At 42.3% G+C, this 27,988-nt stretch overlaps 1 protein-coding gene across 1 annotated transcript; it reads left to right on the top strand.

The window, feature by feature from the left end:
• Nucleotides 1-34: 34 nt before the first annotated feature.
• CASP8 (caspase 8) lies at nucleotides 35-27,869 on the top strand (the record flags this gene model as incomplete). Its single annotated transcript, XM_080689348.1, has 7 exons — nucleotides 35-568; nucleotides 11,583-11,688; nucleotides 14,263-14,401; nucleotides 15,928-16,013; nucleotides 18,385-18,526; nucleotides 25,508-26,009; nucleotides 27,734-27,869. Exons 1-7 carry the CDS (start codon nucleotides 264-266, stop codon nucleotides 27,867-27,869), a joined length of 1,416 nt encoding a protein of 471 aa, XP_080545474.1. The 5' UTR covers nucleotides 35-263.
• Between the last annotated feature and the right edge of the window lie 119 nt (nucleotides 27,870-27,988).

Raw genomic sequence — 27,988 nt, 5'->3', positions numbered from 1 at the left:
CTTCCTCTGTGTTCTGCTGCACCCTGCTCAACTCTCTGACTATTGGCTTATTTGTTTATCTACCTCCCTAAATAGTAAGCTGCTTGTGAGCAGAATTTTTTTTTTTTTTGCTTCTTCCCTGTATCTATAGCAAATGGCATTTAGTAGACACAATAGCATTCAATGAAAAAAGAAACCAATAGAGGGTAGTTTTCTTTCTCACCAGAACATAACTTTATCTTTTGACCTAGGTTACAACTCTATTCTGCTACCTCTTGACAAGCATGGATTTCAGCAGCTGTCTTTACAATATTGGGGAAAATCTGGGCAGTGATGAGCTGGCTTCCCTCAAGTTTCTGAGCCTGGACTATATTCCACAAAAGAAGCAGGAGCCCATCACGAACGCCTTGATGTTGTTCCAGAGACTCCAGGAAAAGGGCATGTTGGAGGAAAGCAATCTGTCCTTCTTGAAGGAGCTGCTTTTTCATATTAATAGAATGGACCTTTTGAGGAATTTCTTAAACACTAGCAGGGAAGAGATGGTGAAGGAACTCCAGACTCCTGGCAGGGCCCAGGTTTCCACCTACAGGTGAGAAGAAACTTGACTGTGTGGGGACTGGAAGGTGGGAGTTGACTGGTGGCCACGGCTGATCGTGGGTTATCTGTGTAGTGTGATTTGGGAGGCACTGGGAAGATGTACCACCAGGGCAAGATTGAGAAGTTTAGGGGCAGCTAGGCACAACGATGCACCTCTTTAATCCCAGTACTTTGGAGGCTGAGACCAAAGAATCGCAGGTTCAAAGCCAATAGATGGTAACTTGGTGAGACCTTATTTCAAAATAAAAATTAAAAAGGCTTGGAATATAACTTAGAAATAGAACACCCCTAGGTTCCACTCCCATACCACAAAAACAAACAAAAAACAAACAAATGTAAAAACAAAAAAGAAGAAAATAGTTGGAGCTTTATATATAATTCACAGGTAAAATGCTAAAACAAAAAATTAATTTCAAAGTGAAATATTACCTACAGGTACACTGAAATTGAAGTCCGTTTTTCTACATGTTCTAGTGTATTCTGCTCACCTTCCCTCCCTCTCTCCCATCTTGGTGCCTCTGCTTTGCTGTTGCCACGTCCTGGCTCTCTTGGCCCAGCCACTGAGAACACCATCATGGCTTTCACCCTGAGAGCCTTCCTCCAGCCTGTGGATCCCTGTGGACATTTTTAATAGGTTTGAGGCTTTCAACCCATGCTTAAAGACTCATCTAATGGTGTGTGTGCAGCCAGGCCTAACCTCCAGAGACCACCTCATTCCTGTGGGTGCAGCTGTACCCCAACTCAGGGTATTCAGGGTGGTGACATTTAGCTTCTCCCCACCCCAGGGAGACAGCACAGCCAAGAGCCACACGTGGTTTCAACATCATAGTTCCCTGCAAGACTTCAAAATGTTGTCACCAGTCCTCTTTGGACATCATGTTTGTAGACATTCCTTAATTTTTAATTCTCCTTTTAGGAAATGTCCACTTGAGCCTCAGTTCTGGCCCAAATCATTGTCTCTGCTTACTTGTCTGTAACTTGGCACACAGCGTGGAAAGGTCGCACAGCCAGGGCTGACGGCCACTGCCCTCTGAGAGCCCAGCCTACCAACACTCTGCTCCTGTTCTCAGAGAACTGAGCTTCTGGCATGGTTCTTGTAATATGTTTTTCTATTTATGGCTTAACTAGTTTTATTTTAAATGACAAAATGAATATTTTGTCTGTATTAGTTTCCTAGGGTTGCCCTAACAATGTTCCACAGAATGGGTGGCTTCTCAAAGTTCTGGGGCTCAAATTTAGAAATGTGTCCTTTCTGGAGGCCCTCAGGGAAAGCCTGGCCTGTGCCCTGTGCCTCTCTCCTAGCTTCTTGTGCTTGGTGTTCCTTGCCTTGTAGACACATCCCTCCAACCTCTGCCAATGTTTTCATCTCTGTGTCTGTCTGAATTTCCCTCTGCTTATACCAGTCATTGGATCAGGACTCTCCCTAATCCAGGATGACCTCAACTTAGTGAGATTTTATTGCAAAGACCCTTTGCCCAGAGAAGAACATGTTCTGGGTAGAGGAGACATTCTGGGAAAAGAGAAGGACTCTAGTCAACCAGGTTCACCAGGTAGCTTTGGTTTACTGGCATTGTAAAGTCTATAAACAGAGTCCATTCATCCTGGGAGACGGCAGCCGCCTGAGCTAGGAGCACCATGGGGAGGGTCTGGTCTTGCACCCCTGTCTTGGTATTCCAAAGGTTCTGTTCCCACCAGGTGAGCTCTGCTGTGGAAAAACACGGTACCAGAAAAATGCTCTGCTCCCTTCTGCTGGGGCCAAGAGTCCCGACTAGCACAGGCGCTGTCTGCTAAAATATTGAGCATTTGGCTTGGGGACAAAACAACCAATGCATCCTAAAGGGTCACAACCTACTGCAACCTACTGCTTGTTTATACTCAAGGTTGATTATTATCCAGGAGATTTAAAAAATGCATTAGCATGGCCAGTTACCATGAAAAGAAAACAGTAGATGACCTACTATCAAATTAGAGTCACTGTTTATAAAATAAGAATCTGTCTTGTAAACTACCCTAGTTTCTTACTAGACAATGATGTTCACTAGACAATTCCTTATAAGAAAGCCTGAAGGTTTCAATAATCAGGAAAATATAAAGGATTAAAGGAGTAAAATACCTCATAATAAAGTTAAGAGTTATAGCAGTTTCTGGCTAGACCTTTTGGCCAAACTGAGAAAGCTTTAGATAAGTATTTCTGAGGTAGAGATTTCTTGAGAAGATGGATGAAGCAGTTGATAATACTGAGTAACTTGTTTCTGCACTATTTTTATCTTCAGAATTTAATTTTTTTTAGTTTGAAGTAAACTTGCCAACTTGTGAACATTATTTTCCTTTACACCATAATATGAAAGGTTTACTGACTTATAAAACATTCTTTCCTTTGTCCATTCAACAAGCATGTTCCAAGAGCCTAAATGTGTCTGGCATGGGTCAGGAGATAATGATGCCTGTCACTTATTGGGCACTTAGTATGTTGCCAAAGATTGGTATAAACATGGCCACGCACTGCATAAGGCTGTTTCAGTCAATGGCAGACCCTAGGATGGTGGTCGCATAAGATTATATAGCCTAGTACTGTCATAGCAGTTGTAGTTTGTGTAAAAACAAGCTGTGATGTTTGGAAAATGAAGAAATAGCCCAGTGATATATTTCCAAGAATATATCTCCATTGACCGTACTTCATATAAAATTACTTACATGATCTTGGGCACCTTTCTATGATGTAAATATATACCTGCTTATGATGTGAATATACAATTATCTTGTTTACAGACAAGTATAACATGTATGTAACTTATATAACATGTCTAAAGCCACACAGCTCAAAGATGGCAAGACCAAAGTTCTAACCCCTGTAGTGTGGTTCCCTGGGCTCAAACACTGTACCTCGCACCGTGATTATGAAGGTGAAAAGGGTATAGATCAGGTTTGGGGGGAAGTTAGAACTTTCCAGTTATACCTCTGCAGTGAGGGCCACTCTAAGATTATGCCCAGTCTTTGTTGGTGGAGAGTATGCATTTGGGCCAGGAGAGAAACAATCGGAGGTGACGCACAAGACAGCTGCTGTTGGAAGTGTCAGCCCTTTGATGTTGATAGAGTCCTGATGAGGCAGGAGCCTAAGATGGCACCATCCTGCGCCCATCACATGGAGCTTTAGTTGTTTACCTGCCATGTAAGGGCAGATAAGAGGAAATCGGGATCAGGAGAAGAAACTGAAACCTAATTCCAGCTTCCACGCCTGTTGATCCAATCAATACCTGCCTAGTATGTATGCAGATGTCATTCAGTGCTCAGACTTAGGACTTCAGTCCTCTGGGCCCTGCCAGAGAAAATAAAGGAATTTTCCTTCCCAACCTGAGCACACCAGGGGATCTTTGGTCCCTGTGTGGGAGGGCTCAACAGGGAAGCCAACATCCCATGTGGCCACCAGAGGAGAAGCGGAAAAAAGGAGGGATATTGGCAGATAAGGAGGGACATTGGCTGATGTTTGAATCATGGTAGGAAAGCCCCCGGGCGACTAGGGACATATCCTATTGGACAGAAGGGGGATCTGATCAACCCCCACAGTCTTCTGAGTACTGGTAACTGTCAAGAAACCAGGACTCGGGAGAAAAGGAGGGTACCGAGTGACTGATGATTCTGTGGTATGTGTCTGAGACAAAGACTATGGATTTCGATCCCAGTCCACAGTTGAAGTGAGTGTAGAGTTGCAATCCATGTCTCAGGGTGACCTCACATGGCTCGGATAGCAGGGATCGCTGGCCTGCCAAAGCTAAGAGGGTACTGAAGAATCCTGTAAGAGAAAACAAAGTGAGTTTTGTCTGTTCTATGCTGGGTTGAAATGGGAAAAATGCAAAGGAAACAGACTCTTCTTGAAACAATGATAAAATGATAAAATTTCAAAAATAGATATAATGGGGACTATAGGGGAAAAAATTAAGTCCTGGTAAGATACAGGCCTTCCTTCTGTGAGGTAGAATGGTCAGATTTTGATATAGAGTGGCCTGCGGAAGTTTCATTTGATAGAGTTTTCATTCAAAAGGTATGGGGTATAATTATTGGAGACCTCAGGCACCCAGACCAGCTTCTTTATATAGATTTATGACTCCATTTGGTCATTTACCCACTCTCTGCCTGAGGGATCAGGTCCTCAGAGTTCTAGTAGCCAGGGGGCAGACAGGAAACGTTGACTTCCAAGAAACTGCCCAAAAAGGCACCAGTTTTAGTCAGAGACCCTAAGGAGCTAGAAATGCTAGCGGCCTACAACCCTGCTAATCAGACTGAGCAGCCACCCCTGTCTGCACCCATCTTCTGGGGCCATCTTCTGGGGGCCAGTAATTTGGCTGTTGGCTCCTTAGCTCATGAAGGGACTCCAGGGCCATCAGTCCTGTCCCCATACACCCCAAATCTATCCCCAACCCTAGGCTGGTGCAGCAATTTCCCTTGCTGGAAGTATACAAACTAGGAACAATAGGTGCAGATGGACAGGTGGTCCCAGGGCACCCGACTCTAGTATATCAGCTATTCACCACTAAAGACCTCCTTAAATGGAAACAGCACACTTCTTCCTATTCAGAAAAACCTCAGGCCTTGTGGATTTGATCCAGTCCATCTTTCAGACTCAAAACCCTACCTGGGCAGATTGCAGACAGCTGTGTTCACTCTCTTCAACATGGAGCAATGGTGGTGGGCCCTTCAGGCAGCTACCCAGTGGGTTGACAAAACTGCCCCATCAAGACTGTGGACCCGGGGACTTCCAGGAAGATGGCAACGGAGAAAAGTGGGGCTTATGAGCTCTGCTAACAACCAATCTCTATTACCACAAAATCAGCGCCTTTCATAGCCAGAAAACACCATCAGCAGAGAAACAAAAAATGTAATTTCAAGGGACAGAGAAAAATAGGGCTGGAAAAACGAGACACCAGAAACCAGACCGCAGTGCTGCAGCCGGAGCTGCGGTGCGAAGCAGCGGGTGCCATTTTCCCTTGCAGCACCAGGCTCCAGAGAGGAAGGGAACTCATAATGGAGCTCAGAGCCACAGAGGAGATACACCGGCCTCACACCCGAGGACATGGCAGCAGCGCCTTACTGCCGGCGGCAGCGGCGAGCTCACCAGATGGCACCAGACCAACGCACTCAACAGCCCACCAGGCTCCAGAGTGGAGTGGCGGACAGCGAGCCGAGGTGAGCCGCTGTGGAACAGCCGGGCGGAATTCGGCAGATTTCTCGGCGCAGAGAGCATCTAAAGCTCCCAGAGGCTGGGCTCAGCACACCCTGCAGGGACTCAGAGCAGAGCTCAAAACCAGAGAAGAAATACGCCAGCCTCACGGCCGAGGGCGTGGCAGCAGCGCCATATTGCTACCAGTGGCAGCAGCAGCGAATTCACCGAGTCCACATCAGCTTCATCTGCGCACTCAACAACAGTGAGTCAAATTGTGGCCCCTAGAGGAGAAATCCCAGTACTGTACTCCCAGGGACTTGACCCAGTGAGGGAGTGGCGGTGGCAGAGATATCACACCATAGGAGAACGCCCAACCTGGCACCCCCCCATGGTCTAAAGCAGCCTCAATTGACTCCCAGGGTCTGAGACTCTGCGATACAATCCAATAAAGGAGTAGTGGTGACTGAGATACCACAGACTCGAGATCCAGAGCACCTTAAGTGAAGTCGTAGTGACCCAGGGAAGAATCCAGAGAAGGCACAAACTTCCAAAATCATGGGAAAGAGGAATAACAATGGAGCAATGAATGCCCACAACCCTGCAACATCAGAACCTGATAAAACAGAAATTCAGAGATTTCTAGAAGATCAAATCAGGAAAATAACTGTAGAAATAATAGAGGTGTTTCAAAAAGAATTCAGAGAGAGCCAAAGAGAGATAAAAGATGCAATTAATGAAGGAAAGGCCTCAATTCAAATTACAAACAACCGATTAGACCACATGGAGAATAGAATCTCACTCCTAGAAGATGATCATTCAAAAAATGAACGCATAGTTTCTAATTTAGAAAAAAAATATCCGAAAGCAGGAATCTGACATTGAAGAAATATGGGCCCATTTTAAGAGAGCTAACCTAAGAATAATTGGAATAGAGGAGAGAAAAGAAGGTGAAACCAAAGGGATCAACAATCTCTTCAAGGAACTAATAGCAGAAAATTTTCCAAACATAGAGCAAGAGGTTGATACACAGGTCCAGGAAACTTATAGAACTCCCTTTAGACAGGATCGGAGAAGAGGATCCCCACGTCACATAATTGTCAAAATGACCAATGTGGAAGCCAAGCAGAGAATCTTAAAGGCAACAAAAACAAAGGGCCAAGTGACATTCAGAGGCAAACTAATTAGAATCACTCCAGACTTCCCAAACAAAGTCATGAGAGCCAGAAGGGCTTGGAGTAACATATTCCAAACTCTGAAAGAAAACAACTTCCAGCCAAAAATTTCCTACCCAGCAAAACTTTCTATCAAATTAGATGGGGAAATAAGAAGCTTCCATGACAAACAGAAACTGAAGGAATTTATGTCTTCAAAACCAGCACTAGAGAAAATACTCAAAGAGATTAACTACAAAGAAGAAATAGGTAACACACACCAGAACCAGAGAAACAAGATTCTCCATCCAACAGACAACTAAGATTGGTTATCTGTGGAGATTCATTATTTATGTTAGTCTTTTACCTATTTCTAAATTGTATCATTTGCTTTTATTGTTGCTAATTTTTAGGATTTCTAGTTGGAATATTAATATACCTTCAGATATAGCATTTGGAAATATTTTATCCCATTCTATCAGTAACTTTTAACTGTTTACATCGTCTTTGGATATACAATATTTTTTTTTATTTTTTCGGGAGTTTATTTACCCTTTTGTTGCCTGTGCCATTGAAATCATATCCAAGAAATCACTGCCAATTTCAATGTTGTGAGGTTTTATGACCCAGATTTTCTTCTAAAAGTTTATAGTATTAAGATTTATATTTAGGTCTTTTATCTATTTTGAGTTAATATTTGTATATGTGTTAGGTAAGGGTCCAATTTTATTCTTTTTCATGTAATTATTATTTTTCAACAATATTTAGTTAAAAGATTAGTATTTCCTCCACCAAATGTTCATGGAAACCTTGTCAAAAATAACTTGACAATATATGGAATAATTTATCTCTAGGCTTTTATTTAACTCCAATGGTTTATATATCTGCCTTTAGAACAGTACCACACTATTTCAATTATTGTAGCTTTATATGGTTTGAAATCAGAAAATATATGTCTTCTAGCTTTGTTCTTTTTCAAGATCGTTTTGGGTATCTAGAGTCCATATTCCATATCAGGATAGATTTTTTTCTGAAAAATAAATAAATAAATGTATCATAGTTTCACCTAAAAAAAAAAAGAAAAGAAAAAAATATTCTCTGGTAAGAAAGAAAGCAAAAAGAAATATTGAAATGTTATCTTTAAGTCATCAAAAACTTGGTATCAGACAAATGAAACTGTTATGTGAGATTATCATTTTTAATTTTGGATAAATTGCTATAAAACTAGATGTCAACCACTAAGCCAAGCATGGGAAGGAGGGATGGGGAGGGAACGGGGTGGGGATCGGGTAGGGACTAACTGGGCGATGTGTGCATGTATGTCTACAAAAGTATTTTCTTTATACCATTATGATGTATGAATACATTGCACCAATAAAAAATAAATTAAAAAAAAGACTGTGGACCCAGTGATATATGCTAGACTCACTTCTCACAGAATATCCTAACTAGGACCCCAACAACCCAGAAGATCTGGTGAGCCCCTGGGAGTATCAGGAAGCATTGTTTTATTATATATGGAGAGGGGATCAATAGACTGATAACATAGCAGAAGTCAGTGAAATACTACAATGGTGAGACAAGAGTTCTATGCCTTTTAAGAGAGGCTGTGTGAAGTCTATCACACCTTCACTACCTTGGACCTGGAGGCACAAGAAAGCCAACAAATTGTAAATACAGCCTTCATTAGTGAGAGTGCAGGGGACATTTACCGCAAGTTATGAAAGCTGGATGGCTTTGCTGGAATGAATGCCATTCAACTACTGGAGATCACCAACAAGGTCATCACAAGCTGTGATGCAAAAGAAAAAAGAGAAGCAGGAAGGAGGATGAAGAAAAAAGCTGATCTAATTGTGGTAGCACCGTTGTGTTCCTCAGCTCCCACTAGGAAAACCTCCAGAAAGAAGACTGCCCCACGCTGGGACCAGTGTGCCTTCTGCAAGAAAATTGGGCACTGGGAAAATGAGTGCCTCAAGAAGATAAAAGGCCAACCATGGAGTCAACTGCAAGATCAATCCCATAAACTGCTTGCTGTTGGAGGAGCCAACACGCTTGAAGATTAAAAGGGACCAGGCTCTATCACTCCCAGGGAGCCCATGGTCTGGATGACAGTGGGGGACCAGGACATTGACTTTCTGGTCAACACAGGACCTGAGAATTCTGTTGTTACAAGCCCCATTGGTCCTCTCATCAGAGAATGAATAGATATCATCTGGGCTACAGGAAAAAACCCCAGCAGGCCTTCTGCAAGCCCAGGTGCTGCACTGTAGAAGGATGAGAAATTGCACATCAGGTCTTCTGTATGTGGGAATGTCCAGTGCCACTGCTGGGGAAAGACATTATGAGCAAATTACGATCCACTATAACCTTTTACAAGGCAGGAAAATGGCATCTCTAGGTACCCCCCACCAAGTGCTCGTCCTCACCCTGCAGGTTCCCAAAGAGGAAGAGTGGAGACTGTTTGCAGGCCAAGAAAGAGAGCCTCTAAATCCAAGATGGTCTACCACTTGAGCAGAAGATAATCTGCCAGGTATTGCAAAAATCCAGGCATTGGTGTTAGTAGAACTTAAACCTGGGACCCAGGCCATTCACCTGAGATAATACCCAATTTCCCAGCAAGCCTTAGAGGGCATTCACCCATACCTGGAGACACTACAAAATTGTCCCTTGCCAGTCTGCCTGGAACACACCATTCCTGCCATATGGAAGCCAGGAAATCAGGACTATCAACTGCCATCAACCAAGTGACTGTTTTTCTGCACACAAAATGCCTAGTCCTTATACCCTCCTCAGTCTCTTCCTAGTCACTGGAACCTGGTTCAGCTGCCTGGATCTCAAAGATGACGTCTTCAGCATTCAGCTGGCTCCTGTCAGCAAAAAACTCTTCACCTTCCAGTGGGAAGAGACTCACGCAGCGGTAAAAAGTCAGTTTACCTGGACCCAACTGCCGGAAGTGTTCAAAAACTCTCCCACCATCTTTGGGGAAGCCCTTGTGAGGGACCTCTGAACCTTGCCTTCACAGGAGCTGAGCTGTATACTTATCTAGTATGTAGACAACCTCTTCTCAGCACATGAAACTTTGGAAGGATGTACAAAAAGTACAGCTGCCCTGCTCTACCACTTGGACCAGCCAGATACAAAGTCTCCAGGAAAAAGGCTCAGTTATGCCAGAGAGTCATCAGATACCTTGGGTTCCACTTAAAATGAGGAGAGCAACTTTTAGGAACTGGAAGAAAGTAAGCAGTCCATGCCATTCCGGTGCCAACCTCCAGGAGAGCCCCAAGAGAACCCGGGAGCTGCGTGGTTCTGCAGGCTCTGGATCCTGAACTTCACTGTGATCGCTAAGCCTCTATATGAAGCCGAAGCAGGGAGAAAGGAGCCCCTGAATGGGGAAGTGTTCAAGCCACAAAGACAAGAAGCTTTAGCACTGGGGCTCTCAGATTTAGAAAAACGGTTCAAAAGGGAGCTAAACTGCAGTTGGAGTCCTAGTACAGAAGCTTGGATCGTGGGACCGCCCAGTTGCTTATCTCTCAAAACAGCTGCATAGAGTTGGCTGCCATGCCTGCGAGCTGTGGCTGCAGCAGCGCTACCCGACCACGAAGTAGACAAATCAGCTCTCGGAAAACACCTCTGCATTCTTGTGCCCCGCTCAATCCTTACCCTCATGAATGCACAATTTTTTTCCCCCCAGAAAACTCAAAATTATTAGCCTTCAAACCCAGCAAAGTAAGATCTCCATACAGTGTTTTAGAGAACCTTGACTTTGTAACCACTGCTATGTTCGCTGAAGTCAGTTTGCTTCTGTTTCTGTAGCTGCGGTATCTGTTTTGTGAGTAGCTAGGCGAACTTCACGAGCCCGTCTTCTTTGCAGTCTCTCAGCATTGTGACCATCATAGGATGCACAAGGGAAAAGCCAGAAAGACCTGATCCACAAAGCGGCTATTCCTGGGGCACTTGTGAGAAGCCACGATGCGGTAAAAGGGCCTGTTGGTGCAGCCACCGAGGGCTAGGCTGATGGTTAAGTGGCCCCCGTGAAGGCCTTGCAGAGGCGTGTAGTAAGGTGGACCACGGTGTGGCCGGTGAGCCGAGGACCATCCCGCCACTGGCAGGACCAGGGATGCCACCTCAGCTCCACCCCAAGAGTGACCGGGAGATGAAAGCACAACTGTTAAAAGTCAAAGCTTCCAGGCTGGGCATGGTGGCACATACCTGTAATTCTAGTATTTGGGAAATTGACCCAGGAGAATCGCAGGTTCAAAACCAACCTCAGCAACTTAGTGAGACCCTGTTTCAAAATAAAAAGTGCTAGGGATGTGGCTTGGAGGAAGAATGCCCCTGGGTTCAACCCCCAGTACCCAAAACACAAAACAAAAACCAAAAAATGAAACAAAGCTTTTTCCAATTGCAACAAGACCTTGATTTGGTAGTGATGGACAAGGGAAAGGCAAGGTTTGTTTAACTGAAATTAGCCAAAAGACAAAGTGAATGAACCTTTGTTAGGGGGGGGGATAGTCTGGTATGGATTAGTTAACTTCTGTGTCACTTTCCCAGCCTCTTTCCAAGGACTCGGCTCGTAAATCACATCTCTGATTGGCTCTGTTTTGAAGGGAGACCACTGGAACCAGGCCCCTGTGCCTCCATGTGGCAAATGGGAATGATTATGAGTGTTTCTAAGGCATGTCTATTTCCCACAACAGGGTCATGCTGTTTCAGATTTCAGAAGATGTAAGCAAGGAGGAATTGTTGTCTTTCAAGTTTCTTGTGAAACAGAATATCCCCAAGTGTAAGCTGGAAGATGACATGGTAAGACCTGGTAATGTCTGAGGATTGGTCACCACTTGGGATAGAGGATTGGTCACCACTTGGGATATCTGAGACTGAAGAAGGGCTCATCTGGTTAAAGCAACCTGGGTGCTCACTTCTCAACCAGGGAGAGGAGGCGCGCCATCAGGCAGGAGTGCTGCAGAGCTGATGCTTTGTACCTGAAGTGCTGCCCACATTAGTCCTTGGAATCAGGCTGACCAAGGAGCCACGGAGAACCAGCCCAGTGTGGGACACAGCAGAAAACAGAAGGAAGTGGTGGATTACATTTCCCCATTTCTGCCTTCCTGGGTGCTCTTTGTCTCTGGCTGTATTGTGTGTATGGTATATTTTTTGTGTCGATGTGTATCTCTTTCTTGATATTTTCTCTCCTTTTTTGTGTGTGGTACTGGGAATTGACCCCAGGGGCATTTTGCTTCTGAGCTACAATCCCAACCCTTTAAAATTTTTTTTAAATTTTGAAACAAGTTCTAGTTAGGTTTGCTGACAATCTTGTTGAGTTGCTGGGACTACCCTCTGATCTCAGTCCTTCTGAATCAGCCTTGGGATTACAAGAGTGTACCACCACGCCTGGCCGTGGGTTCTTTGTATATATGTGTGGCATGTGTATCTGTATGTAGTATGTGCCTCTCTGTGTGTAGTATATGTTAAATGTGTGTATCTCTCTGTGTGTTGTGTGTTTGTGATCTGTACCCATGTCCGATGTGTAGTGTGTGTGTGGGCATGTATACTATTTGTGTGTATGGTGCGTTGTGTGTGGTGTGTGTGTTGTTACTCTAGTGTATATGTGTGGTATGCGTGTCCCTGTGTTTTTTGTGTGTTGCCGAAAGCCAGCTAGTCCAATGGGGCGCGAGTTTGCTCGCGGTCGATGGTCTCAGTAAAGGTGGGGAAGGATAGAGTGATTTTCTACAGATTCTTATCTGTAGCGGTTCTTTCCTAGGAAAATAATCCTATGATCGGCGCTTTTGAAAAAGAACCTGACATGGATCGATGCTTCTTGTGCAATCGAACACTTTATTTTGGACACAAGATTTTTTATATATTCCCCTCTCCCAGTGAATTTCTAGTAAAAGGAAGTGCAAAACACCCAAGGTACAAAAGAGAGATACACATGCAGATTACCAACCCTGAACAAGACAAAAGTAAGGCCTGGGATATCCCAGGTCTTTGTGATTGAAATCAGTCCCATTATCTCAGGTGGGCCTTGTGCTCCCGAGCCCAGCCCCTTCTGACCTTGCAGCTGCAGAGGCTTTTATTTGGCTAAAAGTCACACCCAAAATCACTTGAAGAGTCCAGTTTGTTTTTTAAGAGTTTTCTTTAACCCTTTCGGAGCTCTCATTCCTAGGGCTTAGTCCAATGTCCTCCTTTATATATAACGGGGGACGAAGTCTGAGATTCCAGCTTTCATATAGTTATCGTAAGGAAAATCCGTGTTCCTTTATGATGATTTAAGGAATTTCGATGAATGTCTGCTGGATTTTGTCTGCAATACTATCCGCTGTCTGAAAACTTAAACTCATGACACAGTTTAGCAGGTAAACACCAAAAAATAACATGAGGTCTTTTGATTTAGTTGTCAGATATATTTCTCTAGCAGCTGAGCATTTTTCCTCTTTTAATAATCCATATTCCTATCACTAACCTTCTGCAACTTTCTTTTCTTTTCTGATTACCCTAATTCTCTCTTTCCCATTCGGGCCAATCTTAGGATAAGCTCTTCTTCATACAAAAATACTTTCTCATTCTCACCATATTCTCTTTCTTTCACCTTTACACATCTATTTTATCTGTCCTTTGTTTTGACATAGCTATTTTTAACCAGGTGGTGTCGCTGTATTGAAGGTCGAAGGTGGACTGGAATGCTGCTTCTAATTACCATTTGAACAAGGCTCATCTAATTACCATTTGAGCAAGGCTGAAAGTTTACTGGAAGGACATGGATTCAATTTTCACTCGCAGTCCTGATCTTTTTTCCACTGGAGCAATTTCTTGTGGAAAGTTAAAAGAATCATTACTAAAAGAATAATAGTTATGAAAGAATAAGAGTGGAGGAGTTTTTTGGCCAGAGACGATGCCCTCTCTCGGGGCTAATCGCCGATGACTACATGGATTCTCACACATGTAGATGCCGAGATGGAGTGGGCAGCAAAGTCTTGGCAGTGTGTGATGTGTTTCTGTCTAATAATATAGTGTGTGCTTGTGGGAATTCAGGTTTGGAGGAGGCCTGGGTGTCGGAGGCTGTGTTGGGGTGGGAGGCACGTGCCACAGACCAGGCTGCTGTGTCTCAGCCACGCAGCTAGGGCTGGCTCGTATCCACAGGCAGTTTGAGCCACAGGGTCTGGGGATCTGGTGACATCTGACATGGCTTCTCCTCCTGTCTCACTTCTGACTTTTTGACCTAGAAAACATGGAATGACCTCCCTGGCCACCTGTCGGCTCAGGAGATCTGCTTGAGAATAGGGGGCAAGACCTTGGTTTAGAGAAAATGGAAGTTAAAAAATCTAATCTAAAAAACATGGCTCAATCCATTCTTTCTACTTTATTTCTCTTCCCCAGAGCTTGCTGGATATTTTCATAGAAATGGAGAAGAGGGCCATTCTAGGGGAGAGAAACTTGGAACACCTGAGAAAAATCTGTGCGCATATCAGTAGGAGCCTGTTGACTAAAATCGATGCTTACGAAGAGTGGAGCAGAGGTAGGAATAACCTGATGGCTGAGAGTCGGCAGAGGATATTCTTGACTGCACAAATCCCTTGGTGTCTCAACTCTTTCTCATCACAGTTCTCTTTTTAATTCAGAGGGAAGAATGAGCCCGGAAAGCGGTTCCCATGCGTGTTCAAATGGTAATGCTGGAAGACACCTTTTCAAGACGTCCTGGGTTCATTTCTTCTCTGACATCCTTCTATCTCCTTTCCACTACTTTCTACTACATCCTAAAAGCAGAATGAAAGTTCAGTGGTGACTTGTAGTTTCCTTTTCTACACGCTGAAAGATGTAAGGAAAGTTGTCAAAAGCACAGACCCTGCAGACAGGCCCAGGACCTGTGAAATAGGTGCGGAGTTAGTCCGTAATAAGGTCTGACTTTGTTTCTGTTCCACTCCCTGCAAACACACACACGTGTGCTGCCCATGTTACGCACTGTGTAGCTAGATTCAAATTAATTTTCAGGACTTCCTTACTTATGTCATTTCCTCTTTCAACAAGAACACTTGGACTCTGCCATCCAGGTCAGAGGCCCCGTGGCACCGCGTCATTCCTCTCCACGCCCCTGTGAGCGCCAGGGCTGCCCGCTCTGCCACCCTCTGCCGGCCTTGTGAGCATTGTTATTGGATGTTACTGTTATTGGCTTGTGTGTTTTTGGAAATGGAACCCCGGGGGCGTTATACCTCCAAGCTACACCTCCAGCCCTATTTTTTTCTTTCATGTTGCTGAGGTTGGCTGCAAACCTGTGATACTCTTGTCTCAGCCTCTCAAGTACTGGGTTTACAAGTGTGCACTGCCACACCTGGTATTAAGTAGTATTTTTAAATCAATTCCTCCCTGTCTAGTGGTTTTATTAATCACGATCTCACAAGTACCACAAAACTTAAACTGGCAATGGAAAAAAAAAACACAACAAAACTATGATTTTTCCTTTGGTGATGAGATGATTTGCTCTCGTGTTTCCAAAAGCAAGTTAATTGTCCTGCTTAAAGGATTTCTGTGAACCAAAGGAAATTGTGTTCAAGCTAGGCTGTGGATTTTCATTTTTAAAAGTGCCTTAGGAGCTAGGTGTGGAGGTATTTGCCTAAATCCCACTGTGTGGGAGGCTGAGACAGAAGGATCACAGGTTCCAGGCCAGCCTTAGCAACTCAGAGAGGCCCTCAGAAACTTATTGAGATCCTATTTAAAAATAAATAAAAAGGACTGAGGATCAGACTTGGAGGTAGAATGCCCCTGGATTCAATCCCCAGTACAAAAAAAAAAAAAAAAAGAAGAGAAAAGAAAAAAAAGAAACTTGGCTTGTCTTAGGTGCTACATATATATAATATATATATTATATATATATATTATATATATATTATATATATTTATTATATATATTATATATATTTATATTTAAAATATATATTTAAAATATATATTTAATATATATATATATATATATATTTTTTTTTTTTTTTTACCAAAGTACTTTTCCTGCCATATCTCATTTTAAATATGTCTCTTCATTTCTTGTAGGCCTGGAGTCCTTCAAAATGCTGGCAATGTCAGACTCTCCAGGAGAACAAGATGGGGAGTCCAAGGGGCAAGATGGGGAGTCTAAGGTGCATAGACATCTCCAAATTCTCTTTCCCTTTGTGTTGCGGATTCTAGCTCCTGTATTTGTTAGCCCCCGCCCCTTTTAAAGCTTCCAGATAAGCTGATAAGGGGTAGAAACTTATTGAAAAAATTAGAATTGTCGAAAATGCTACAAAAAGACAAGTTAAAGATGTCACCTTTCCAACTTAAAATTTTTTTTTTATTTTAAAACCAAAGGCAAGCATATTGGAATAGTTCCAGGGTGGAGCATGTAGGAGGCCTCCTATTTAATTTTCTGGCTGTCTTGCAAGCTTAAGTCCACGAGGCTTTGGGGAGAAGAGTCTAGTAGATCTGGAATAAGCAAAGCCTTTTCTTTTTGCTTGACAATTAAATAAATATATATTTCTTGTGTGACTAGGTGTAAGCAACAAATGCTTATAATGTAGTCATCTCTTTGTTCTTATCTCAATGAGCCTGCAGGAAAATTTTCTTTCTTCACATAGTTTCTATTTATGTAGATTCTGCACTTCCCCAGATACATTTGACTCCTTAGATCATTTACCCCTCCCCATGGCAGGAAGCACAGGAGACACTGAACACCTGAATTAGGCTTGAGAGGGACTATTTACTAGCATGGGCTTCTGAGAAAATTACCAGATCTCTCTATATTTGAAAGTCAAAAATTAACCACAGTGACATGGCACTTGGAAGCAGGGTAGCACTCTGAAGCATCGTGCCCTTGAACAGCTAAAGATGCTCTTAAGATCTCAGTAAGTCTTAGCATTATGATATTTTAATAAATGTACTTGACATACTTAGTAAATACTTAGCATAGTTAATAGTGAATACTCAATATATTTAATACATGCTTAGTAAAATACTTGATAAATACTCAGTGAACGTATTAAGAGATTAGGTAACTTGTCCAAAGTCTTGTTATGAAGGGGCAGAGCCAGCAGTTTGGCTGTCTAACCTGAGAACCTTTTTATATCTTTTTTTTTTTGCTGTATACTTAAGCAATTTTATTATTACAAAGGCAGAAAGAAGGAACAGACCATTAAAGCACTATGCCAGAGAGAGTGACATTTGGAGTGACTTGAAAATAAGTCACTGGGGTTTTGAATACCAAAAGATTGTTATCTCGCATCCTTGCTTAACCAATTGTATTCCTGACCAGAAATAGATGTTGATCCCTCCGGGTGAGTCTTTTGATGTGATTATGAGGATTCACTATCTTACATCCTGAGGATTCACTATCTTACATCCTACTTAACCAAAAGCTTTCTTCCTGCAATATGGGGCTGCTGCCACGCCCTCGGCTGTGAGGCTGGTGTATTTCTTTTCTGGTTTTGAGCTCCATTCTGAGTCCCTGGAAGGCGTGATGAGTTTGGCCACTGGGAGTTTTATACGTTCTTTGCGCTGAAAGAACAGCTGAATTACACCCAAATAATCCGCAGCTACTCACTTCAGCTCCTTGTTTACCTTTCCTCTCTGGAGCTTGGTGCTGTGAGGCAAGATGGCACTGGCGCGGCTCTCCTGCCGCAATGCGGGCTGGTTTCTTTTCTGGTTTCTGGTTGTTCTTCTAGTCTTCTTTTTCTCTCTCCCTGTATTTACATTTTTTATTTCTCTGCAGATAGTGTTTTCTGGCTGTGAAAAGCACTGATTTTGTGGCAATAGAAATTGAGTGTTAGCAGGACTCATAAATGCTGCTTTTCTCGGTCACCATCTTCCTGGAAGTCCCTTTTCTATATTTTGAAGGGTTGCATAGACTTCCAACCAAATGCTGAGAATCTCAGTGCTGAAATGGTCCTAGGAAAATAAGCAGGCCACAGGGCCACTTTTCGTTGGTACTGGCAGGTACTATAGTATGGATTCTGTGATGTACAGCACTGACCAGCACATCTCTCTTCTCCAGCCATGGTGGTCTGGAGAGCTGGGTTACATGAGCTTTAAACATCCTGGACCATATTACATTGGGTGTGAAGGGCAGGTACTCAGCTGATAGCCATGAAGCATGGATGGGCTGAGTAGATAGCTAAGAGATTTGCAAGGTCCTGGAGGGCAGCCCAAAGATACTCACTCATTCAGCAAATCTTGATTGAGCTTTCTTGGGTACTAAATCTTAGTCTCAGGCATGGACATTGTCTGCTTTGAGGACAGGAAGGAAAAATGAGAATAAATAACGACGCATAATCTGATGACAATTTAATATATTTGCAAAGTGCTGGGGAGGCCCAGGTAACTATGGGGCATAAGTCCAAGGGATTCTGCATGGAGGAATAGCTGGAAACTAGATCTCCAGGGGATGGAAAGTGACTTGCTTTCCCACCAGGCTTAGGCGGCACCCTTCCCTCTTCCTAAGGAGTTGCTCATGCCTCTCATTTTTTATTTTTCCAGAAATCCGACAAAGTTTACCAAATGGAAAGCAAACCTCGAGGATATTGTTTGATCTTCAACAATTATGATTTTAGCATGGCACGGACGAATATGCCTGAACTTCACAGTATGAAGGATAGGAAAGGAACGGACTTGGATGCAGGTACAGTAGGACCCAAAGAGAGGAGTGAAATAGTTCCTTTATCTGTGGCTTTTTAATCGAAAGGTGAAAACAAAACCTATACCAAAAAGACCACCTGTTTCAAGAAAGTGGACTTAAGCATATTTCCTTGTGGAGGTGCAGAACATTCTTATAAACTTGTTAGTGTTTTGCCCTTTTAAAATTAATTTTTATGATCAAAGCATACACCTACGTGTAATGATAAACTATCAAATATCACTAAAAGTCTTAAAATGAAGAACAGAAATGAATTTATGTTTAAGGCAACTAAATGAACATGTGCCTATAGACTGCATTAGGTGAAAGAATTGCCTTAGTGTAAAACTTTGTATAGAGGTTTCATTTATAAAAGTGTGCTATCAGAATGGGAATGAACTTACCACTTGATCCAGCAATACCACTTCTGAGTATCTACTCAAAAGAAAGGAAAGCAAACTACCAAACTAATGCATGCGTGTCTATGTTCATAGCTGCACAATTCACCATTGCCAAACTATGGAACCAGCCAAGATGTCCATCAACAGATGAATGGATTACAAAACTGTGGGTTATGCACACAATGGAATTTTACTCAGCCATAAAGAAAAACACAATTATATCATTTATAGGGATGGATGGAACTGGAGGACATTATGCTAAGTGAGATCAGTCAGTCAAAAAACAAAAAAGAAGAAATCAGAGGCTTTCCCTAATATGTGAAAGCTAGGGAGAAATGGGTAACAGGAGGAACTCTAGATGAAGAAGGAGATCTTACAGAGGAGCAAAAAGGCGACCTAACTGAGGAGATGGGAGGGGGGAAGAAGGAAACTCTCTAAAGCACATGATGTACTTAAACAAACATATCAAAGTCAATCACTAAGCCACGCATGGGAAGGAGGGATGGAGAGGGAATGAGGTGGGGATCGGGTATGGGCTAATTGGATGATGTGTGCATGTATGTCTCCAAGGTCTTTTATACCATTAAGATGTATGACTACAATGCACCAATAAAAAAATTAAAAAAAATAAAAGGTGTGCTATTAGCCAGGTATGGTAGTACACATTTGTAATACCAGTACTTGGGAGGCTGAGACAGGAGGATCACAGGTTCTTGGCCAGCCTCATCTACTTAAGCCCTCTGCAACTTAGTGAGACCCTATTTCAAAGTAAAACATAAAAATAGGGCCGGGGGGTAGGTCAGAGGTATAATGCTCCTGGGTTTAATCCCCAGTACCACACACACAAAAAGATGGGCTATTGAGTACAGCAGAAATTATGAGTTAACAAAAATGACATTTTCAAATGTTAAATTAACCAGAAATTCTTTTACTCAGGCTATTTAAGCTAAAGTTGAGAACTTACAAATTAAATGAAAAAATAATTTGTGCAAAAGGAATATAAAAATGGCTCTAAAAAAGAATAACAGAAGCTGGGCATGGTGGTATATCCTTGTAATCTCAGCATTTGGGAGGCTGAGAGGAGGATCGTAGTTTGCGGGCAGCCTCAGCTACTACTTTGCAACTCGGTGAGACCCTGTTTCAAAATAAAGAATAAAAAATTGGGCTAGAGGTGTAGCTCAGAGATAGTATGCCCATGGGTTCCCTCCCAAGTATTGCAAAAAAAAAAAAAAGCAAACAAAAACAAAAACAAAAAAAAACAGAAATCAGTTCAACTCAGTCACTGAAATATTAATAACTTTTTTTGACCAGAGAACTTTAAAAATGGTATTATGATTTACAAAATCAGTTAATTACATATATATGTATATGTATTTGTGTGTGTGTGTGTGTGTGTGTGTGTGTGTGTGTGTGTATGTGATGCTGGGGGTTGAACCCAGGAGCTTTCTACCTCTGAACCATACCCTGAGCCCTATTTTATTTATTTATATATTTACTTATTCATTCATTCATTCATTCATGTGTGTGTGTGTGTGTGTGTGTGTGTGTGTGTGTGTGTGTGATGCTGGGGGTTGAACCCAGGAGCTTTCTACCTCTGAACCATACCCTGAGCCCTATTTTATTTATTTATATATTTACTTATTCATTCATTCATTCATTCATTTGTTCGTGTGTGTGTGTGTGTGGGTGTGTGTTTTGCTGGAGACTGAACCAAGGAGGTATTCTATCTCTGAGCCCATTTTATTTTATTTTATTTTTTGTGATATAGTCTTGCGAGGTTGATGAGAATCTCACAGTCTCACTACTTGCTAAGGCTGTTCCTGAACATGCGATCCTCCTGTCTCAGCCTCCCAAGTACTGGGATTACAGGAGTATGCCACCACATCTGGACATATGGCTTTTTTCCTTTTGGGAACAGTGTCTCACTAACTTGTGGAGGGCCTTGCTAAGTTGCTGAGGCTGGCCTTAAACCTTGAATTCTCCTGTCTCAGCCTCCCAAGTGCTGGGAGTACTAGTGTGTGCTACATGCTGATTATGTTTATACTTTAAATTGAAGAAAGTTTAGAAAGTTAATGTAGGTCAGTTATAGTCATCAGGACACTGTAATGGTCCCTGCTACTATTTGTTTTGTTCATCTAAGTATATATATTCTCTGTATATTAAAAAGCCACAGAAGCCAGGCATGGTAGCACATGCCTACAATCCCGGTACTTGGGAGGCTGAGACAGGATTGCAAATTAGAGGCCTGCCTCTGCAACTTAGCAAGACCCCGTTTCAAAATAATAATTAAAAAATGGTGGGGGTGCAGCTCAGTGGTAGAGGGACCTTGGGTTCCATCACAAATACTTACACATAAGAAAAGCCATAAAGCTTAGGGCCTTTGAGTACATTAGTCATCATCATGGTATTGATAAAAGGTCATGCTTTTGATTTCTATTCATTTAGTATTTTAAATTTTCTATAACATTGCATTTTTCTTATATCTGGCCCTTGGTGACTGGTCTGTGGTTGGTATTTATTTACATGTCCTGCCTTTTCTGTTCCTGTACTGATGTTTCATGCTGAATGACTAAGAGGTACAGCTGCTTGTGTCATTTCTCCTGAGATGTCCCGTCTGTTCTGCAGTGCCTTTTAAGCTTTTCCACAGTCATTTTCTTCATCACCACACATTCCAAAGGAACCAGAATTTTGCCACAAAACCAAGTCACTGTGTTAATCTTGTCAAATTTCTTCCAAACCACAGGGTCTGTTCCTAATGCTAGACTGTCACATGACTCATGACTTATTTTTCATTCTGATGTACCAACAGGAACAAAATGCTAGAAAAGTAATAAAAAAAAAAAGGTGGAATCCAACAAGGATCAAAAGAAAAGGAATGGAGACGACGGCTAGTGAAAGATTCCAAATGTTTCTTGGAAGATGATAGAAAGGAGGAGAGGTAGTAGTAGACTTAGAGCAGAAAAAGCTGCAGCCTCAGTGATTAAAGAGGGGATACAGGGAGGAGGCAAACTCATGCTCCATGGACTCTTGGAAAAATTCAGGAATTGGAGGTGCAGAGTATAGGTGAGCAATGTCTAAAAACAGGAAGATTATTTGAAATTCTATTTAAGGTACAGTGATGCCCCCAGCTCCATTTCATAGAGCCAACAACTATTCCTGTTCCATCATTATAAAGGAAATTTATTCCCCCATAAAAATTGAACAGAGAGGCTCTAGATCTGTGGATACAAGAGTCAGCAAAAGAAGCGGCGAAGCATCTGACGGAGGACAAAGAGATTTAAGAAAATTCAACCCACAGGTAGCACCGAGTTAGATTTCTAACCCATCTGGGTTGCAAGAACACTGGCAGCAGATTTAAACTATCCTTTGCAGAAGTTGAAAGTCCTAGATAGAAGACCTACTGATAATGATATCTGGAGGTCTGCTAATAAAATGGTCAGTTCCCAACCAATCTCTCTGCTCTGCAGTCCACCAGTGAACAAACCAGGACTCTTGGCTAACTTTTTAGTCGACTAGTCAACTTTTGAATGGACAAAGAAGCATCAGGTATATGAAGAACACCTGTAGTATAAAATAAGCAAAGCAAGCAAACAAAAATAAAAGACTATGAATGAAACAAAAATGATATTGAAAGAAGTAAACCTTTTAAAAAGCTATATTTAAGCCAGGCATGGGGGCACACACTTATAATCTCAGCATTTGGGAGGCTGAGACAGGAGGTTTGCAGTTCTCACCCAGCCTCAGCAACTTAGTGAGGCTCTTTGCAACTCAGTGAGATCCTGTTTCAAAATAAAAAAGAATAAAAAATAGGGCTGGGGGTATAGCTTGGGGGTAGAATACCCCTGGGTTCCATCCCCAGTATTGCAAAAAGGAAAAGCTATATTTAGCCAGGTGTGGTGGCTTACATTGTAATCCCAGTACTTGGGAGACTGAGACAGGAGGAGTACAGGTTTATGAACAGCCTCTGATACTTAGTGAGGCCCTCTGTAACTTAGTAAAACTATCTTTCAAAATAAAAAATAAAAATAGGGCTGGGTGTGTAACTCAGAGGTAGAATGCCCCTGGGTTCCATCTGTAGAACCACAAAAAAAAAAAAAAAAAGAATCAATGAAAATTTTAAAAAGAGCACAGAAATGAAAACACTCATAGTATGAAGATAAAGTCTCTGAAAGTAGGACCAAAATATCAAAAAAAGAATGTAAAACAGGAGAAAAAGTTTAAGAAAATTTGAGGACTAGGCAAGGATATTTAACCTCTGATAGTAAGAGTTTCAGAGAAGACAAAGAAGATGGGGAAAATGAAACTTTCCAAGAAGAGAATAAACAGTTTTCAGATTAAAAGGGCATATGAATTGAAAAAGGTTTACATCAAAGCATATTGTATCCTAGAAATGACTAGAAAGAGAAAAATACATCAAGTATTTAAAATAACAGGAGTCAAAATGTCATTGGACCTCTGAGTAGCAACACTGGAAGCTAAAACTGAAAATATACTCCCAAAATTCCGAGGAAAAATGCTTCTGGAAATATTATTTTGTATCTAGCTAAACTATCAAAAAGTCTGAAAGTAGAAATAGACTCATGTAAAAGCTCAAAAATGTACTTCGCATGCACCAGTGGATAGGTGCTAGTAAAACAACCTAGTACACCGAGAAGTCATAGTTTCAGGATAAAGGGAATCCATTGTATATAAAAAACATAGCGATGTCCTCTGGGAAGAAACATTTATCAGGCCTAAGGAGCAGCCAGCTGAGATAAGAGCAGAAGGATGCAGTACTCTAAGTAGAAAGTTCTCCAGAAAAAATAAAATGAGACAAGAAACCCAAACTACTGAGAAACTTCAACCAGCCGTGTGTGTGTGTGGATTGAAACCAGGGACATTCTACCTCCAAGCTCTACCCTTTGCCCTTTTTAGTTCTTGTTTTGAAACGGGCATTCTACGTTGCTGAAAGTCTTGCTAATTTGCTAGGCTGTTCTGGAACTTGGGATCCTCCTGGCCTCCGAAGTACTGGCATTAGAAGTGTGCACTACCATGCCTGGCCTTCAGTCAGGCCTATTAGTGTATTTGAAGAGAAAATAATGTTAAGCAAATGGGAAACGAGGAAAATTTAAAAAGTAATGCAATTACTAATTCCAGGAAAGATGAAAAGCTTTATAAAAAAGGCAATATAGATAAAGAACATTGTGTTTATATAGTCCTAGTAATATATATAATTATGGATTCAACCCAAAATTTAAGTAATTGTGTAAGAGCTGTACATATTCATCCTCCATAGTAGCTCACATGAAAAGTCTAAAATTTATGAATGAATAAATAGCAGTATACTCAAATTCATTATAAAATGGGAGCTAATGTCAGTAAAAGTAGTTAAAAGCTCAAAGTGATTGTCTTCATGGAATATGACTAGATAATAGAGAAGATTAGAGAGAAGATACTTGTTTTTGTAATAGGTCTTTTAGTTCTATTTTAATCTCTTATTTTGATAAAGAGAACTAATTTTGAAAAAATCCAACACAACATAAATGTGGATTTATGTGTGAGTGAGTGTGTGTGTGTGAGGGGGGGGGTACTGGGGATTGAACCCAGAACCATTCTACATCTGAGTTATGCCCAAGCTCTATTTTATTTTTATTTTGAAACAAGGTCTCACAAAGTTGCTGAGGCTGGCCTTGAACCTGTGATCCTCCTGTTTCAGCCTCCCAAGGGTTGGGATTAGAGATGTATACCATCATGCTGGCTAAACATGGATATTTTATTTTTAAAATAAATTTTATTTTTTCTAATTGCATAAGAAATAAAGTCATTCTTTTTGTGTGTGTGGGTCTGGAGATGGAACCCAGAGGCATTTGATCTCTGAGCTACATCCCTTGCCCAATTTTTTAGTCTTTATTTTGAAACAGGGTCTCACTGAGTTGCAGAGCACCTCATTAAGTAGCTGAGGCTGTCCAAGAACCACGATCCTCTGGTCTCAACCTCCCAAATGCTGGGATTACAAGCATGCGCCACCACGTACGGCTAAAGTCATTCTTAATACTAAGAAATTCTTTTTATTTTTTTGGTGATACTGGATATTTTTTTTGGTGAAACCCTTTTACCTTTGGGCTACACTCCCAGGCCTATTTTTTTATACTTTTATATTTGGAAATAGGGTCTCCTAAACCAGCGCGGCTGGCTTTGAACCTGCATGATCCTCCTGTCTCCGCCTCCCAAGTGAGGGGATTACAAGCGTGCGCCAACACGCCCGGCGATACTTATTCTTAATAATAAGAAATTCTCATTCTTAATAATAAGAAATAAAGTCATTAAACTGGTTTGGTAGTAAGTTTAAATAATAGATAATCTGTCTCTTAACTAGTTCAGAAAAGGCAGCAGACCAATAATAGCTTTCCCCTTTCTCATTTGCCTCGTGGTTGGAATGTGTTCAGCTGGTAGCAATACATGTTAGAAGTTATAGAACCTGGCTACTGATATAGTCTTTTTTTAAGTTCTGGTTCAAATTCTATCTATCTCTCTGTTCTCTCCAGCTCTGGGCTGTGGCACAGGAATTATTGTGGTATAATATGACCTTTCTTACTTGGTTTTACAGAGGCTTTGCGCAAGACCTTTGAGAAACTTCATTTTGAGATAGTGGATTACAGAGACACTACAGCACAGAACATCTGTGAAATTCTGAAAGGCTACCAAAGCAAGGACCACAGTAATAAAGACTGCTTCATCTGCTGCATCCTCTCCCATGGCAACGAGGGCATAGTCTATGGCACTGATGGACAGGAGGTCACCATCTACAAGCTGACCTCTTTTTTCACTAGTTCGAAATGCCCTTCCCTTGCTGGAAAACCCAAAGTCTTTTTTATCCAGGCTTGTCAAGGGTATAACTACCAGAAAGGTATACGGCTGGAGACTGACTCAGAGCAGAAGGGAGACTACTTAGAAATAGACTTATCACTTCAAAAGAGGTATATCCCAGATGAGGCTGACTTTCTGCTGGGAATGGCCACTGTGAATAACTATGTTTCCTATCGAAACCCCCAGGAGGGGACCTGGTATATCCAGGCGCTTTGCCGGAGCCTCAGAGAAAGATGTCCTCGGTAAGTTCTGCCTATCCAGCCCTCCTCAGCGTCACACCACCTGCTCCCTGTCCCCATCACTACCATGTATCTGTAGTCAGAGCCCATTAGGAAGAGCTTTGTGGTTGAGGTAATTTTAACTCAGAGAAGAATCCAAGGAGAGCAATTTCCACTCACCTCTCAACATCGATTTCAGATCACATAGCTGTACTTACCAGGTGAGTTGTGGAGTGAGAAAGAGAGGTACAAAGCATTGACATCTTTAGTTCATAGATGGAAAAACTGATATGCTTACTGAGGGGTTTCCTTTATTGAGGGCCTTGAAGGACAACCACGGTATCACAGAGCTGGAAAGGATAGTAAAGTTATAGCATTATGCTTTGTCTTTAGGCAAAAACCTGACTGAGCCAACTTAACTCATTTTGGAGTCTTCCACGAGGCAGTAACTACTTCTATGTTTAACACTCTCCCCCTGTGTCAAAAGCCCTATAAATGATAACCAGCTTCAGAAACCCTTGATGCATTGCAGGGGCTAAGTGGCAGAGAGTAGGAACCCCTTATATCTCCATGAGTTAGCCTGCTTTGACACCACAAAGTATGGAAAATATCCTCCCCTCTTCATTATGTAATCTGCTTCCATAAGTGAAATTATGGTTCCATATGTCATGGTCTAGCCATATGCACACACAGTGGACAGATAAACAGTAAGGAATCCTTCAAGCAGATTCCTTCTAGTCCTATTTCTTACTAAGGTGTGTGTGTGTGTGTGTGTGTGTGTGTGTGTGTGTGTGTGTGTTTGGGGATTGAAACCAAGGACATTCTAACTCCAAGATATACCCCCCAGCTCTACTTTTTTTTTTTTTTTTTTGGTGGTACTGGGGTTCCTGGAAGCCCTTCTACCTCCGGACTACACTCCCAGACCTATTTTTACATTTTTATTTGGAAACAGGGTCTCCTAAGCCAGCAAGCGTGGCTGGCTTCAAACCTGCGCGATCCTCCTGTCTCTGCCTCCCAAGTGCGGGGATTACAAGCGTGCGCCACCACACCCGGCCTCCAGCTCTACTTAATTATTATTATTATTTTTATTTTGAAACAGGGTCTTGCTAAGTTGCTAAGTTGCTGAGGCTAGGCACAGACATGTGATCCTCTTGTCTTAGCCTCCCAAGTACTGGGATTACAGGCGTACACCGCCACACCCAGCTTTTCATTATGTTTTGAGTATGAAGAGAGCGTTTCCCCGGGCATATAACCCCACCATGATGTTTTCATTCATACCTCAGACCATGGATCATTAGCTACAGATAGAGGCGGAGGTGGCTCAGCAGCCTGGTGACCAAGGGGTAGAGCTGGTGTCAGGAGACATTCAACTCCCACTTGCCCAAAGACCAGTTGTGCTGTAGATGAATCCCGGACAGCGAGATTGATGTGAGGCTGAGGACATGAGGGGGACTGAGGCACCGTGGGGCCAGGGGAGCAGAGGAAGAGACACAGAGGCACCCCTCGCACCGGCACCGAGGCGAACGATGGCCAGCGGAGAACCCAGATAAACCAAAGGGAGGTTATTAAACTCGGAGAGAGCTCACTCACCTGGGCAGCTGTGATAGGTCTTGGTTTAGCAATATAGGGTTTCAGATGCCCTCAAATGTAGGGAGAAAGAGCTCTAGAACTCTCCTTGGCCAGTAGGTGAGCCAGCTCATTGGTTTTCTTTCCTTCGCATAGTCACCGTGTTATCCTATGTTTTTCAGAGGCGATGATATTCTTACCATCCTGACGGAGGTGAACTATGAAGTGAGCAGTAAGGAAGACAGGAAGAACAAGGCGAAACAGATGCCCCAGCCCACCTTCACACTAACCCGCAAACTCTTCTTCCCTCTCGAGTGATGCTGTTGCCGGGCTACATCACACTATATTTATTGTTACCTGTTATTGTTTTGCACTTTCTTGTTTTCTCTACCAAAGAGTTACATCCTTGGCCCTTTTAATTTTATTATTTTATTATT

Source organism: Muscardinus avellanarius (assembly GCF_963383645.1).
Source record: "Muscardinus avellanarius genome assembly, chromosome: 2".
NCBI lineage: Eukaryota > Metazoa > Chordata > Mammalia > Rodentia > Gliridae > Muscardinus > Muscardinus avellanarius.
Note: the sequence above shows the minus strand (reverse complement) of the source record. Positions and strands in the feature narration are given on the sequence as shown.